General features: G+C 51.1%; 1 protein-coding gene across 1 annotated transcript; it reads right to left on the bottom strand.

Annotated features, from left to right (window-relative positions):
• Positions 1-1,526: 1,526 nt before the first annotated feature.
• Positions 1,527-14,296, bottom strand: LOC113972184 (microsomal triglyceride transfer protein-like). The gene is made up of 19 exons (XM_027692996.1): positions 14,122-14,296; positions 12,835-13,016; positions 12,494-12,637; positions 11,890-11,997; positions 11,138-11,254; positions 9,907-10,046; positions 9,674-9,827; positions 9,014-9,171; positions 8,629-8,797; positions 8,076-8,183; positions 7,737-7,949; positions 7,415-7,629; positions 6,701-6,798; positions 5,437-5,558; positions 4,802-5,029; positions 4,353-4,477; positions 3,950-4,120; positions 3,527-3,674; positions 1,527-2,708 (listed from the first exon to the last, which is right to left on the bottom strand). Exons 1-18 carry the CDS (start codon positions 14,186-14,188, stop codon positions 3,527-3,529), a joined length of 2,667 nt encoding a protein of 888 aa, XP_027548797.1. The 5' UTR covers positions 14,189-14,296; the 3' UTR covers positions 1,527-2,708.
• Between the last annotated feature and the right edge of the window lie 2,363 nt (positions 14,297-16,659).

The following is a 16,659-nucleotide window of genomic DNA, read 5'->3' as shown; positions in this document are numbered from 1 at the left end:
GTCGGGCTCTGCTCCCGGGGAGCAAGTCACAGGATGAGAGGAAACAGCCAGGGGACGTTTAGACTGGATGTGAGGAAAAATTTCTTCCTGGAAAGGGCTGTCAGGCACTGGCATGGGCTGCCCAGGGCAGCAGTGGAGTCACCATCCCTGGGAGGATAAAAGATGTGTAGATCTGGCACTTGGGGACATGTCCAGGTCCCTTTCTGCCCACTTAGACTGAGGTGGCTCCACTCCAGCTCCATGGGCACAGTGCTGCCTGTGCTGGGCAACTGAGTCTGAAAGGTCCCTTCTAGGAGGGTTTGGAGCCATTCCCAAAGAAATGGGTGACTTCACTAAAAGGTCTATGTCCCTTCACTGCCTTTGCTGTTTGAGCATCCACCCAGGACTGGGGAAAAAAATCTCGGGAAGGGGCCTGGAAAACCTGAGGGGTTTGGTGGCTCAGCAGGAAAGCAAAGCTTCCAGCACCAGTGCAAACTGGTAAAATCTCTATTGAAACATCATCATCATTTCCATGGGATCTGGAAACACATTCTCAACTCCAATCCCAGTTATAGGACCTGGCCCCTCTGGCAGGATAAGACTAGAAGTTCAAAAATTAGGGTAAATCTCAGCTGAATGATAAATCTGCCTCTCTGAATCTCCTTTAGAGAAGGAGAAAGGGGAAAGAGAGCAATGGAAAAGGTCCCAAATGGCAGGAGGGTGCTTCTTGGCTTTGTGTGAGGAGCAAACACCAAGGCTGAGAGATTTGGGGTCTGAACAGTTCCCCCCAAACACGTGGGAGAGCAGTGAGTTTGGATAGGGATTGTGCAGGTGGTCACAAGGGTAGTGCCTGCCAGGAGGGGTTACAGCATCTCATGGGGGTGTAAAACACAGCTGAGCCCTGCCCTGAGACAAATCCTGCCCTGAGACTGGAGGAGTGGGAAATTCTAGGCTGCTCCTGGTGAAAGGGTGAGGCTGGGGAGCCAGGGCACTCCGAGCTGCTATCAAAGCTGCAAAGCTGAGCAGGGCAACAAGGGTGATAGGGCTCCCCCCTCCCACGGGCACACAGGGATCCCCCTGTTCAGACCCGAGGGCAAGCCCCCTCTCTGTGTCCTTGAGGCCAGCTCCAAGAGACTGCCCTGTAATCAGCAGAGCCTTGGTGCAGGGGAAGCCCTGATTTTAAGCAAAAGTCTTGGATGGCCTCCAATACCTCTGCAGAAGTTGGCAGGAGAGGGTGAGGCAGGGTCTCTGGCCCCATGGGAACCCCCTCTTGCATGGTTGTTGTCATCTCTAAGGGTGCTCTGGGGGGTTCTAGGAGCAGAGGTGGCCTTCACACCCCTGTTTTGGAGCCCTGATGGGGCATTTAACCACATGTCTCTGGGGCACCTTAAATACAGACCTAGAAAGTCCCTGGAGAGCTTTGGCCATGCTGTTCCTGCTGGAAGTGCTTCTCTCTTCTTCCCATCCGTGTGTCCAGAGAAGTTATAAGAGTCAAACAGAGAAAATATAAAAGCTCATGGCATTTATTTCTGTACATAACCAAAGCACTGATAATTAGTGTCCCCAGATGTTAACCCAAACAATTTTCCTCCCCCTAAACCAGGAGACTCAGTGCTACATTGTCAGGCTCATAATTTAAACAATATACTCAATGTCTCTCTATTTTCCTAAAAAGCATGTTTTATAGCACACAGAAAAGGGCTAAAAATATTTCAAATGCACATTATTATCAGGGAGGAATGAAGAAATACTGCTTTTTCTTCATGAGCCTCCCTCCAGTGCTGGAGAGGTGTTGGGTGGTGGTGGCTGATAACAATCCAGCTTGAGAGCAGAATGTGAAGCAGAACAATATTTACTCGAAGCTAATTGCGATTTTCATAAATGGTCACCAAAAGAGCCCAAATATCAGCAGTAAAGGGAAGCTGCTGTATCTCTTTGTTGCTGGAACGCTGCCTTCCACCATACAGGGTGGAGGGAATCTTATCTCCATCTGCTGCCTTGATTAAAAGAGAAGGGGAACTGCTGTTCAGGAGATAAGAGAGGCCAGAGGCTTCTCCATTAATATGTGAACTTTGAATCAAAAATGAAGATGAGAGGCTGCAGGCAGGAGTCACCTCTGGATTGATGGGGTTTGAGTCTGCAGGCACCAGCAGGAGGCACATCTAGTATGTGCTGGTCTTGATAAAGAGGAGGAATAGGATGGGATGATGGGATGGAGGTGTGATCCCACTATTTAACTTTCACAGTTTGGGTTGAATTATGTCCACCCTGAAGGATGTTTACTTGAAATAACAGCTTTGTAATGTTGGTCCAAACTCTTCTGTGATAGATTCTCACATCCAGGAGGGACCATGTCGGTCAAACAGGATCTTTTGCTCTCTGTGGCGGCCGCATCTGTATTTGCCCAATAGGATAGGCTGCACCACCAATTACTCATTAAAAAAAATAATAATACCCAAGGTTGGAGAACTTTTAAAACACCTTGGCAGCTTTGAAATCATTTGGTTGCCCAGCTGAGTGTGGCTGACTTCAGATCCAGCTCTGTGTGCCACCTGTTAGAGCTGCAATTTCTCCATTTTCAGTGTTTTCACTCCATCCTAGGAGTCCTGATAATGTCAAAACACCTTTTCAACCCACTCTTTGCAAACACTAAAATGCTTGTGCCCTTATGGGTTTTAATTTCAAGGTGTTTTTAATGATCTCAGACGATTCCTGCAGCCCTGCCTATCCTAGAAGGAAAGAACACGTGGAAAAATTCAGGTGCAGACACTAGAGCAGGAAGCCACTAACCACATCCCTGGCAACAGAGTGCAAATTTCCCCCCAGGAATAAGAGGATGGCTCCAAGCTGTGAGGGGGGAGCTGGGTTGCCTTTGCATGCAAATAAATGCAAACACCTTCATTTAAGCCAGAAAGAACATACAACATTTTGTCTTGCTTCTCCAGCTCTCTCCCTGAGAATTATTCTGAGATGAGTATCTCTGAGGATGCATTAAGAAAAAAGTTAAAAAACATCACACCTCCTCCAGAGATATTTTTTAACGTGTTCCTGGACAATTTGGCAGCCACAAAAGCTGTGTGTTAAAAGAGGGTCATTCACTCTCTCCACTGGGAATTTCCTCCCAGCTGGCTGCAGATGTGCTCCCTCCTGACTGCTTTGATAAATGGGGAGAAAACAGGGCATTTTGGGCTGTAGGCTTGTGGGAGGGTTTCTTGGGCTGTGAGAAATCGTGGTCCTGTTTTTCACAAGAATCAGCCCAGCTTCCAGCAAGGCCTTCCCCATGAAGGGGAAGAGTCCAGGTGAGGGAAATCTCAGCCTTTGGGGTGTGAGGGCAGGTTTGGCTCCTCCAGCCCCGAGCAAGGGGTGCCTCTGGCTGTCCTGCAGCATTTCCTCTTGTGGCCTCTTCTGGTGTCCTTATTGCAGCATTTTTCTGATTCAAAGGTGGTTGTGGAGGGGTTGGGCAGGGCCCTTGGCAGCTCATGTTGGGTTCACAGGGGTGTGTGGCAGAGATAAGGCACTTCTCCAGTCCTGTAGTGCTCTGACTCACCTATTCCTTTTCCAGTGTCAGCAGGAGGTTGCAGACCTTGGAGTTGGTTTGGTGCAAGGCAAATTCCCTCCCGGGCACGGTGCCACGCCTGCCTTTTCGAGTGGTGCTGCTCTGGCTCCCAGCAGACTTGGAAACTGTGAAGATTTCTCTGTGGGACAAGGTAACAGCAGATGGTCAGGAGGCTGTGGTGGTGGTGGACCTCATTCCAGACCAGCATACTCACCATCTCCTGATGGTCTAGGGATGGTGCTTCCACCCATGTTGTCATGAACTTGCACTGTCCTTCCCTCATTCCTACCAATTTTGACCCACCCTGCTCAATAAGTGTACAGCCATTAATTCCCACCTTCCCCCGAGAAATCCTCCTTTATCTCAAGCACATCATGATGTTTCTACAGTATCTGACTGTACCCAGGGACTTACCTGTATGGGACCTGCTCCTCCCTCAGCTGCAGGCACATGAGCACGGGGCTGCTGGAAAACCTCAGCGTGGTGTCAAAGTGGATTGAGGTCTCCACCTCTGTCTGGCTCCTCAGGGTGGCTTGGAGGAAAGGGGAATCTAGTTCTGCCTGGAAATCCATGGAGAGGCTTCCCCTGTGAGATAGAAGCACATGAACCTGCTCACCGAACAACGGCCTTGCGCTGGGCACCACACACTGGCACCAAACAACTCCATCAACACCTTAATTTGAGGTCTGGCCATGGAAAAGTGTAACCAGGGCCCACCAGGAGAGGAGTTGGGGACTGTGGAAAGCCACACTGGTGCTGGGTGCTGAGACCCCAGGTACCCCCATCCCCACAGCCAAGCAGTTCCTCACCCTCTCACCTCGTGTTGATGCTGGTTTTCAGTTCCTGCTCCCAAATGCCCACGTCCATGTCGGCTGAAATGTCAAGTCCCAGCCCACCCTGGAGTTTGATGGTCACTTGTAGCCCAGACTGCAGAGGAATGACCTGGGAGATGGAGAAGGCAGAGCTTGCTGTGACTGGGCACTGCCCTTGCACGGGTGGCTCACACCGGCAGTGACTTGTGGCTGCTGGAACCATTTATCCCGAACCTGCTGCAGGGTTTGCAAGGGAGGAACTCCAGCCGTGCCACTTACGTCCCATGGCAAAGCCATCCATCCATCCTGCTGTTTACCACCACCCAGACACATCCAGCAGTGCCACCTTGCTCTTAGATTTGTATCTGTGGTGAGTAACAACCACCGGCTCACTTTCTGGGATTCACTAGGATTTGGCATGGAGGCAGGTCACTGCTTACCCCCCATCCAGTACCTGGTGATGGTCCATCAGCAGGAGGTTCCCTTTGACCACACTTGTGGGCTCTCCACTGCTCAAGAGGACCTTGGCCATTAGGTCTGTGTATCCCTGGAAGAAGACGATCGGCCGCAGCTGAACATCGAAGAAGGTGACAGACATCCCGGCCATGAGCTCTGGCTCCTCTTCCCCGTCCAAGGTGTTCTCTCCCATCATCGACTCCATCCCTTGTGCTTCAATGGTGACCTAGAACAGAGGTGGACATGTGTGAGTGGCACAGAGCAAAGCTAGAGAGTGCTTTGTGTCCCACAGCACTATTTGAGTTGCTGTGCTTGTCCAACCCTTGGGTAGGCACCCTTTGGACTGGGAGATCAGCTGTGGAGTGGGTTGGATGAGGCCTCCAACCTGAGCACCCTGAGGTATCAGTGTCAAATCCTCTGTTTTTCGGGGAGCAGGGGTCTCCTTTCTCCGGAGCAGGTGTGTCCGCCTTCACATTGGTGATATGGGTATGAATTTACCTATTGCTGGGGATCTCTGCACACTGAGTGCAGAGGTGAGGTCAGGCACCCTAAGAAGGTTAGGAGGGGACACAGACAGGACAGTGGCACCACGGGATTGATGCTGTCACCCCCACCCCTCTCCCAGCAGTGCACCTGAGCCGCGCGGAGCCGCCGGCCGTGGCTGAGCAGCGAGAACTCAGAGCTGCTCTTCCTCAGGAATCCTCCCTCCAAAAACAGCAGGTCCAGCCCGAAGGTGGAAAGCAGGTCCTGGGTGACTGAAAGGCAGAGAGATGCCCATAAGGATCCCTGGACAGCACCTGGCACACCTGGGCTGGTGGAAAGTGTCCCCACCCACAACAGAGGGGTTGGGACTAGGTGAGCTTTAAGGTCCCTTCTAACCCAAACCATTCCACGGTTCTATGATCTCTTTTTGCATGTGAGTCACTGAATGGTGGTGAACCCCAAATGCTCTGAGAGCAGCAGCAGGGCTGAAGGCTGACACAGAAATACAGAGGCTGGAGGTGGGATGTGCAAAGCTGGGATCCCGGTGAGTGCATCCCCTGCACGCAGTGTCACCACATGAGTGCTCAGCAGGACAGGGTGGTTTCTTGGAAAAGCTCCTCCAGAATGATGACAGGAATTGGGAGGTCACTAAAAGCAGGATGCTGGTGGCTCCTTGGTAATTTGTAAGCCTCCTCAATAGAGGGTATGGCTGGTACTGTGGGGATGGATCTCCTATGTTGGCCATTCTATATCTGATAAAACTACATGATCCAGAGGGGAAAACTCTGCTCCTTCTCCTCCCATTCTTGCAATATTTGAAGGATTCAGCATTGCAAGGTTGTTTTCTATTTCCCAGGTGTTGGCTATTCCACCCTCACTAACACCCACAAAGCTAGACTGAGATAATTTGAAGAGGGACAGAAATGAGAGCTGAGGGATGAAGAATTAAGCAGTTATTTAATAATCGTTGCTTGTTGCAGTCTCTCTGAAGTTTGATTTTTTTTTTTTTTGTTTCTTAATCTCAGTATAAGGATTCTCCTTTTTGAAGAGCTTATTAAAAATACCAAAGGAACTGAGGAATGGAGTGAAATGACTTAGGAAAAGCACAGAAACTCCCACCTAATATTTACCATTGGTTTCAGGTCCAGCTGAAGCTCCTCTTTCAAATTAGCAGGATTTGGGAAAAGCACATGGCACAGCCTAACCCTCCTGCCGTAGGGGTGTTAGAGAAGGGTATGTATGTATCTCAGGTGATGGCAACCAGCTGGTGTTGGGGGACATGCTCAGAAACCTCACACAGAGATTTTAGGGCATTCTATAGAGTTTAAGCCTTTCCTGAGAGCTGCCTTTCCCTGCCAGCCCCTCCTTTAGCCCTCTGAGGGGACCATGGGATCAATGTCCTCTGTGCTGTCACCTGTCAGAGGTCCTGAGAAAGAAGAGGAGGTGCCAACTTTCGAGAAGAAGTTGTAGTTATTTATCTGCGGGATTCCCATGATGTCTTTCATTATCTTCCTGGAAGCAAAAGGGAAAGGGTGTGTCAGCACTGGGAGGGAAGGAAGAGAAAATGTCAGTGGTTGTTACACAAGGCTGTGCAAAGGAGGAAATATAAATTTCCAAGGTATTTCTCTTGGCTGCTGACTGCCCAGAGCGAAAAACTGAAACGAGAAGGCATGGGCTACCCTGGAATTCTCCTCTCCTCCGGTTTATTAGGATAAACCAGTCAGACATTATAGTGCAGCTTTTGTTTAGCCCTGAAAAATGTGAGAGCTTGGTTGATTTTGTGCACATAGGAAGATTAATGCAGAGCACCCTGATACCCCAAGATACAAATTGTGCACTGCCCTGGCAGCCAGAGCTTTGGCCTCCAAGGACTCTGAAAACATGAGCCTGGGTCCCACTGTCACAGGGCAGGAGGAAGGATGCTGGGTTCTGGCTGGCTGGGTGGCATCTGCATCCCTTTTCTTCCTCCAGGAATTTCCAGGCAGCCCCCGTGCCAGCCCCAGGAAGTGGTGGTGGCACATTTTAAAGGCATTCTGGTAAAAAAACTACAGATGGAGTGTGCGGGAGAAGGAGGAAAACAGTGATGTGGAGCAGGGGGGGAAAACACAACCTTCCCCTCCAGGCGCACCTTGCCGGGTGGTGGTGGGCACGCAGGCTGTTCTGGACCTTCAGCAGCAGCAGTTTTGCCATCTCTGTCTCCATCTCCTCGGTGGCCAGCAGCATGTTGATGACGTCCATGGGTGAGGGGTGGTTATCCAGGAGTATTTCTGCAGCAGCCAGGCGACATGTTTTTTCATAGCTCTTCCTCTTCTCGTGGAAGATCCTCCTCATTGCTCGTTTCACCTCATGCAGGAGGGAAATGAAAACGGTGCTGTGATGTGCAAAAGCATCCCAACAGTTTGGTTTTGGGTGGGAAGAGGACACCAAGCCTTGGCAGCTTTGCTTCCTACCTTGCTGGAGATGTTCTGAGCGGGGAATCGCCGCAGGGCAGAGATGGCCGTGGTGGTGACAGCAGCAGGACCCTCCTCAGCGTGCTCCAGGAGGATGGGGATGGTTCCAGGGAGCATCGCATTCCCCAGGGCCAGCAGGTAAATGACCACCTCAGGGTCCTCCTCGGCACTTCTCAGCCCCCTGAGGATGGTTTCCACCCCACGCTCCACCTCCTGCTCGGGGTTTGCAGGAGGGCAGAAGAGGAGGAGAGTGAGGTGAGGGGAAGGAGACATTCTGGGCATGCCTGGAGCTGGGGGCTGTCTGAAAAAGCCAAGCATGAGGGTTTGCAGAGGACCCACCTGCAGCCCACACAGCTTCTGCTGGCACAGCTTGCCCACCAAAGAGCCCACGGCAACTATCCCTGTCTCCCAGATCTCAGGGGCCAGTTGCTTCCCATCCAGCTTGTCCTGGGCATCAGGAAAGGGATATTATTATGCAGGGGAAAAAATGGGGGAAAATAGAGACAAGGAGTATGTTTTACCTCTCATCTCAGAGCGTTCATCACAAAAGTAAGGAAAAACTTGCTCTTACCTGCCTTGAAGGAGGCCATGCACGGTTTAATTGGATAAACCACTGATTTTTCACAGTGGTTTTAATTAAGCTTTTATTAGGTGTAATGTACTGACATGAGGCATTCTCTGCTGAAAGCTTTTCCTCTGAGGACCATCAGCTCCCATCACCAGTGTGTTAAACACACATAAAATAACCCCATAAGCAGGATTATTTATTTCTACAGAAACATATTTTCCTTTTTCAGGAAAACATGCTTGCTGTTCCCTCCTGCACGAAATGGGGCGTGGATCCATCCCAGCTGCAGGACCCTCAGGGAGGAAAAGAGATGTCCATACTTACTAAGACCAGGCGGAGAAGCTCTCCCGAAGGCCGGGGAGAGAAAGCTGCTGCATAGAGAAACTTCTCCAGGAGGGACTTGGGCTCCTCCTTGCTGAAATCCAGGAATTCTGAGAGAGCTGCCAAGGAAGCCGCTGACTGTGCAGCCACTGCTGCCTCCATGACGAAGGGGCTGGAGCAAGAAGAGGGAGGTCATCAGTGGCATGACCCTCAAAAACCATGCAGGGCATTAAGGGAAAGCAGAGTACATTGGCACTATGGCTGCCTGGAGCAGGGATGGGGTATGGAGCAGCATCAAATGACCCCAGCTGCCTCAGCCAGGAATGACTCTTCGTGCCAGGGTTCTACGTGCAGAGAATTTTGGCAAGAAAGCTCCTGGCAGTCTCACCGTGTCTCCTCAGGAGTTCTCCTCAGCAGCTCCAGAACATCTCTCTTCTTGGCACTGCGCAGCATCCGGATGAACCTCTGGAACTGCCAGGCAGTGGCCACCTTCGAGGGGTCTGTTTTGGTTCCCCATCTGTCAAAAGCCTTCAGGTGGGCTCTCAGCTGCAAAGGTGAGGCTTGTTAGGTGGGGTTTAGCCTCTTTTCCCCCGTCATCATGGGATAATGTTTATACTTAGGAAATATTTAGGAGTGGGAAGGTGCCTATGGGGGTCATGCAACTGGTTGCAGGCATCAACTGCAGCCTCACACCCCCAGTGCTGAGGACTTGTGCTGAAGCCCATATGCCCCAATTTGTGGTGAGTTCCAGGAAAAGAGCAGGAGAAACTGTGAACATCATTTTGTTGCAATTCCAGATTTCCTAAGTGAAAAGCCTGGAGGATTTGGGGAGGCAGAAATAATCCCTTGTTTATCCTCTCCAGCCTGACCTGCAGTGGGAATATTTCCTGGCCTCAGAGCTGTGATGAGTATAACCCAGCTGTGTGTGCTCCTGGGGCCCCATCCTGCCCCTCCAAAAGTACCACTGTGTTTTAACCCCGAATCCTACCAGTGCCCAGGTTGGGGGGAGAGCATGGGGTGAGTTTTGGGGGTCAGTAGCATCACTGACCGACGGGCAGTTGGTGCAGACCCTCCTGAAGGGCAGGCTGGCCATGCCCAGGGGCTGGTGTCGTCCCTCTGTGCCAGCCAGCACATCCTCAAGGCTTTGTCCAGACACCTCTGCTGGACCAGGCGTTGGAGGAGACAGTAGCTGGAGCTGCTGCCTGTGGAGGGAGAAGAAGCCATTGGGAAGTGCTTTGTGATTTACACCCTCTGTGGCTCACGGCTGGAGTCATCACTCACCTTGAACTGATCTTGATGCTGGAGCTGGACCTCAGGGCTGGAGCCAGCACATGGCTTTCCTCTGCCAGGGCCGACTGGAGGAGGTTGTCTTTCACCACATACTGGCTTCTGCTGCTGGGCTGCCACTCAACTCCAAAAACCTTGAAAAAGGAAAAGCAAGGAGGAAAAAATGCAACCTTTTCTCTCTTGGCCTCTCCTCGGGAGATTTCTCTCCTCTCTATCAGCAGAAGAAGAACTTTTCAGCCCACAGAGTCACCTGCTTTGCTTGCAAAATGTAGGAAAGGGAAATCTAGAAGACCCAGCTTCTTCCCAGATGTGGGAGAAGGCAGCACCAGGAGAGGACCACGGCCAAGGGATGCTCTTGCCTGTGGCTGATGTGGGGAGACAGACTGGTGACACCACACGGACTTTTGTTACAGAGTGGTGTCACCTGGGCTCAGCCACAGCAGAGGGAACAGGGGATGCTCCTCCTGGAGACTGCAAACTGGGAATAAATGCCTCCCAAAGCATTGCTCTTCCTCCAAGCCCATTCAACAGCGTCAGCTCCGACACAGCTGCGTGGCGTGGGAAGAGGAATGGCCCTCAATGCCCATTCCTGGGGAGCATCAGCAAGGACACTCCCCAGGCAAAAGGGAAAGCAACAGCAATTTCCACCAAGCCGATGCCAAAAAATGCTCAACTTCCTCGCCGTGCTGCGTGGTGACCTTGGGGAAGCCCTCTGGATTTCTTCCTTCCCAAAGGAATGACGCACTTGCTGGACTTCACCTCTGCCTCGGGAGCACCAGGAGATGTTATCGGAGCAGGTGGGCCCACACGTGGCAGGGCTTGGGGAAGGGGAAGAGCTGGACTAGGTGCAAGTGGTGGTTTTAGGCAGCAAATGGCATTAGTGATGATATCACCCTGGGACTGTCCGGTGTTGAGACCCCTGCCAGGGCCCCTGGGCTCTCTGTGGTGATGTCTGTTTTTATATTGAAGTCAGTAGAGTTTATATATTTAAAAAAACCCTTCAATTTTGATCGTGGCAGCTATAACTGCATGAAGATCCACAGGATTTAATCTATTTATGTCAGGGCTGAACATGGGCTACTGCTTTAAACAAAACAGAGGCCTTTGGTCCTGTCAACCTAATCCCCAATCCAATGAGTCTGAGGGCCAGAAGACATCAACTGGGGGATGGCCCTGATGTACTTGACACGACCTGAGCCCACCACAGGGAGAGTATTGAACTTGCTTTGTTTACAGAGGTGAATCCAGAGCTTGGTTTTGTGCAGCTGAGGAGGTCTTTGGTCTTGGTGATGAAGTGGTTGGACACGGCATAGGTGACTTGGCAGCTCCCAGAGGCATCCTCCTGAAACACAAATGTGAGTGACCAGGGTGGGTAAGGGTGACCAGCTTTGATCATCCTCAGTAAAACAATCTGTGTAGAGGACAGACAGAAAGGACAACCTAATAAATAGAAAAATCACCAAAAAGCTGGAAAAGTGGGCCGAATTTGGGGGGATGTTGGATAGTTCCAAGTCCATCTGGCCATCTTTGCATTTCATGCTGGCACCAGCAGCAGCATCTTTGTGCCTGCATTTTGGGTTGTGAGATTACTCCCCGTTGTTCACAGGTCACTCCAGCCTGGGCTGAGCTCTGGAGGGAGGGATTTCCCAGCCGTTTGCTGGCTCTGGCAAAGCAAATCCTGCTTGGCAGGAATGCTTGCAGTGTTTTTTCTCCACTATTCCTACTGTCCAGGGAAAAACTACTATTTTGTAAGTGTGCCCATTCCTGAAAATCATCTAGAGACTATTTTAAGTCATCTGCCTTTCCAATAGTCATCCTTGCTCAGTGCCCAGTTGGAGCAGCAAAGCCCGTGCTGTTTATCCTGAATTTTGCCTCCTCTGCCGAAGCACCTGGACTGGCCGTGCTCCAGGGCCAGCTCTCCTGGTCCATCATGGTCCCTGGCTTTTGGGCAGGATCTGGCCCCAGCTCTGCACGTACCTCCACCGTGGTGCTGGCGTGGGGCTGCAGCTGGAGCAGACTGATGATGCCTCGCTTCAAGTTGGAGATCAGGATGCTTTCTGCTTCATTCCCGTAGAAAGCTTTGACCTGGGGGGGCAAGAGGTGGTGCCTGGCTGAGGGGACATCTCTGGTGTCCCTGCAGGCTCTCTGCTGCCAAAAGGCCTCTCCCCCGCAACCTGAGCAACACTCTGTAAACACCTGAAGAGTTTTCTCATGGAGGATTGTATCCCTCAATAGCAAGAGCTTTGTGGATGTGTGTTTGCAAAACTTCCCTTTCCTCCCCATCCTGGTTTTCCAAAGCCTTAGAAAGGAGAAGGTCAGAAAGGAGCTTGTATCCCATGGTTAGGACTGAAGAGCTTTTAACATGGGATGCTGCAGCCCCCTTGGAGGATGGGGCTCCATCTAGGATCATATGGGAGACCAGATAGTCCTACACTGGGCACTCTGTCCAGTTCCTTCTGCTCTGATATGAAATCAGAGGTGGAGCAAGAGTTCCTATGGGCTTCATAGCTGGGAAAATTTGGGATGTGTGCAGGAGCGCTTTGCAGAGGGCACGGACAAGCCCGGGAGGTGTCCAGCTAACCTTCCCACTGTTCCAGGAGATGAACACCGGCTTCTGGAGCTCTGCCTTCGCCTCCTGGCTCAGTTCAATCTCTGCAGGGGGACCTCCAGGGCCATCCTGGCTCCTCTCCTCGTCTGGCTTGTGTTGGGCTTTCAGGTCGTGGATCTATGACAGCAGAAGATGGCAGAGAGCAGTGACCAAGCGTGTCACGCTAAGGCTGGTGTGTTTTACCTGCAGGCAATGGATTTTGTCAGAGAGGATGTTTTCCAGATGACTTGGGCTAGAAAGGGAAGAGGGCTACACCTCCTGGGGTGCTCCCAGGAGGAGTATTCCAGCTGTGATGGCTTTCCCACCCCGCACACCTGCACCTGGAGCAGCTCTTCCCCACTTTGGTCCCTCCAGAGCCGGTGCACATGGACCGACGCCTGAGCCCGCAGCCAGACTCCCCCAGGGGATGGTGGGGCCATATGGTCCAGCTGGACATCCAGGGTGTAGTGGTACTGATACAGTGTCCTGGGCTGGAAAGAAAGTGGCTGCAAATCCCCTGTGGAAAGATGCAAGGGAAGGATGTTGAAGGGAAGCTGGCACGAAACTCAATCCCTCCCCTTGCTGCGCCCAGCAACTTCCATCCTAGAGGGCCCCAGACCTGTAGGGATGCTTGAGACCTGCATCACTCTGCCTCCAGAAGAGCCACTTCTATGCTGATGTGGAAGTATAGCCCATGGAAAGGTTTCCATGGGAAATTATCTGTGCCTGCTTTTGGATGTTTGGGCGTTCTTGGGGTGTCACCTTAGGCTTCCAGTTCTGCCTTAGAAGTGATGGTCAGAGTGGGAGCTCTGCTTGGGTGCTTCAGGACTTTCAGAGACTGCCAGAGAAACACACTTTAATGCTGAAGTCAAGTTTTCTGAGCATGCCCACAGACGAGAGGGATATCTCACAGTGCCTGTTCAACATTAACTGGGGCACGAAAAACATTTGTAGGGGAGAAGAGAGGCCATATTCTTCATATTATGTGTTACCCATGAGAACTTAATTAAATCACTGACTTTATGATAAGGCAAAATGAAATTGATGGGGCAGCTTTAGATCCAAACTCCCTGCTTTAAACTTATTTATCTAGAATTATTTGGAGTCCCTTCTCTTGTTCGTATACAAATATGATTGTAGTGTGTGTGAGGGGGGGTGTTGCCTTTGCCACGACAAAGCCAGTCAAACCTATTTTCTGAAGTGACTTGAAATTCTCCTGCAAATCTGATGCACTTGCTGGGCTTCTGAAATGTTTGCTTTTGTTATAACAACAAAAGACAGGAATCAATGGAAATCCAGCTCGTTCCCCGGGGCTTTCCTCAGTGAGACAGACTGAAGAGTTTTTATAGTTCTGCACTGTGTCCAGTTTAAACAGTTCCAGCTCTCTGGTTTTCCTCATCCCCCAGGAGGACTTCCAGGATCCCAAAAGTATCCCTGCCTCAGGAGATGCTCAGGCCGTTTGCAGTTTGGCAATCACTCCTACCTACCCAGCTGGAGTCTGGGGAGATACTGGATTATGTGGAGCCAGGGAGGCTCTTTGTGCCCTGGGATGAGCATCTCATCTCTCTGGGCATCCAAACCCCATCCTCCCCCCGGACCCAAATCAGCCCGAAGTCTCTTACCTTCTGCTGTTCTCATGAAGGAAAAGCAAAGCAGGCAAAAGCATTCCAAAGCTGCCTGTGGACTCATGGCGGGCTCTGGGAGCTGGGCGGGAGACAGGGAAGGAAGGGGGGCGAGAGAGGGACTATACAACAAAAGTGGGCAAGATTAGCAGTGTCAGGCGATGGGGCCCAACCTCCTCCCTGTCCCCGCCTTACACACCCAAGGAAAAGCAAATAATTAAACCTTTGTACCAACCCCCAGCAGCCACGGAGGGTTTGGAAATCAGCTGAGCTTTGCCAAAGACCGGCGGGAGGGGAGGAAAGCTGGAAAAAAGCTGCCAGAAGCAGTGTGGGGTGGGGAAAGTGCCAGAGCCTTGATATGGGAGGAGAAAGCTCAGAAAGCTGCTCTGTCCCTTGGTGATCCTTGTCTTCCCACCAACAGAGAAAGGGGAAGAGACAGTTTCTTTCAGAAGCAAAAAAGACCCAGGGGGAAGGGGGGAAATGCTTTTCCATCCTTTTAGTTCGAGACTGGGATTTGCAGCCCGGAGGGTCAAGTTACTTAAAGGGCCAGGCTGGAGTGAATGGGGAGAGCCTGGGGATGGGCTGTACCATGAGCATTGTTACCCCCCAAAAGAAGGTGGGAAAGGGGTTAGGAGATGGGTGCTGTGCTGGTTGTGCTAAACACACTGCCTGGAGAGGAAAGGCAAACAGAAATAGCCTGTGGAAAAAACCAAAACCCTGCTGATAAGGAGGTCTCCAGCTGGAACTGAACTGTGGCAGGTCACTTGTTTAGGCTTGGCTGCTGAGTCCTTCCAGGACTGGGCTGTGGGAAGGTGGTAGGTTGCAACCCACTTTCCCATAGGCATCTCTGGACTGCTGATTGCTACCCATTGGGAAGTTCAAGAGGTGAAACCATGGAATGGTCACTTAGAAGAGTTTTCCCAGTGGTCCCAAGAAAGAGAGTTTATCCACTGCCTGAGCTACCAGGGATGAGCTCTGGAGCTCCTACAGGAGAAATCTGCATGTGGGGGTGTCTTGCTGTCACTGCATGATCTCTGTTATAATCTTATCCTCATGACAGGATAGCAAAGGGCAGGGAAAGTCATCTGGGATGGAATTTATCTCTAGGTTCCCACATCAGGGCTCTAGACTAAACCAACCATCTCAGATCCTTCTAAAGGCAGCAGAAAGGGAGAGGTGTCTTTGGAGGATGCCATGTGCCCCAAGCTTGGGCACTCCCTTACTGTGCCACTAATCTACCTCCGATGGTATTTATTTCACTCCATCAGTTATGTTGGAAATTTAATGCCTAACTCAGACTTTGATGTGTCACTTTGAAATGAATCCTCTTCTCTGATGTGCAGCTTTCTCAGTCAACTGTGCCGTTTTCTCTGCTCTGAGAGAAAACTCCTGTGGGTTTGTTAGAGCTGGAGGGGAGACCAGGAGGCACAAGGAGCTTCAGTGCCTCTTTTCATCTGCTTTCTCTTCCACCAAACCTGGTTCTTGCTTTTGTCTGGGAGAATCCGTGAAAGAGTAAAGCAGAATAAATCAGAGGGAGTTATAAAACTTTGTGAAGCATTCTTCCCAAACCCATCTGTCGTGCTCTTGGAAAGACACCTTATGGAACTTTGAAAACCTATGGACAGATGTGTGGTCCTAGAATCAATGCTCCTGGAATCTTGGGTGCTCCTCCAGCCCCTTGGGTATCACCCAAGGGACATGTGAGCTCCCATTTCTACCCAGGCACAACCTGCCAGTGCAAATCCTCTTCTCATAAATTAAATCAATGTAATATGGTCAAAGATCATCACTTCCTTATTTGGACACTGTGCTGCTAATTGCCTTGAAAATGACTCGGCGGGAAGGTTTACAGTCAGAATTGGGGCGCTGAGCTCCCCCACTCTTATGCTCCAGGTGGTCCTTGTCCCACTGGTAGCTGCTGGATTCCCATGGGGGTCTCTGGCTGCGGGACCTGACGTGGCAGCTCCAGAATCCACGGACAAAGCAGGGTGGTCAGTGTAACCAGGTCACCGTGCCCGGTCGGGGAGGCACATGGGGACTTTGCCACCGAGGTGTGACGTCAGGGTGGACTTTGGCAAAGGGTGGTCAACGTGCCCCCAGCTGAACCCCGGTGGAAGCAGGATGGAGGAAACAGGGGCTGTTGCATCAAAGCCTGCAAACCTCAAGCTGTGGTTGTTCTCAGGGCATTTTCATGTCCAGATTGTCATCAAAAATGTCTAGTGGAAATAATGAGACCCAAACACTCCTTAGACAGGGGAATACCAGTACCAGTGGCCAGTGTCTAAGCTGCTGCACCATCTCAGGGTTTAGCCAGCACTGCTCTTGACTAGCTGAGGAATTTCCAGCTCTGTTTCCAGTATCTGATCACCTTGGGGCAGATGGGAGGGTGGAAGGAAAGGCTACCTAAGGGTTCTGTTACTTTCTCTTTTTTTTTGTGGGTAGTCTTTAGTTAAGACACCCACTCCAGCCTTTTATTATTCAGGAGTTTTTAGGAAAGACCTGGAAGTAAGTAGAAAAAAACCCCTCACTGATTAAATA

This window comes from Neopelma chrysocephalum, unplaced genomic scaffold (assembly GCF_003984885.1).
Source record: "Neopelma chrysocephalum unplaced genomic scaffold, ASM398488v2 Primary Assembly neopelma1_89, whole genome shotgun sequence".
In the NCBI taxonomy this organism is placed as follows: Eukaryota; Metazoa; Chordata; class Aves; order Passeriformes; family Pipridae; genus Neopelma; species Neopelma chrysocephalum.
This window is presented reverse-complemented; position numbering and strand designations above follow the sequence as displayed.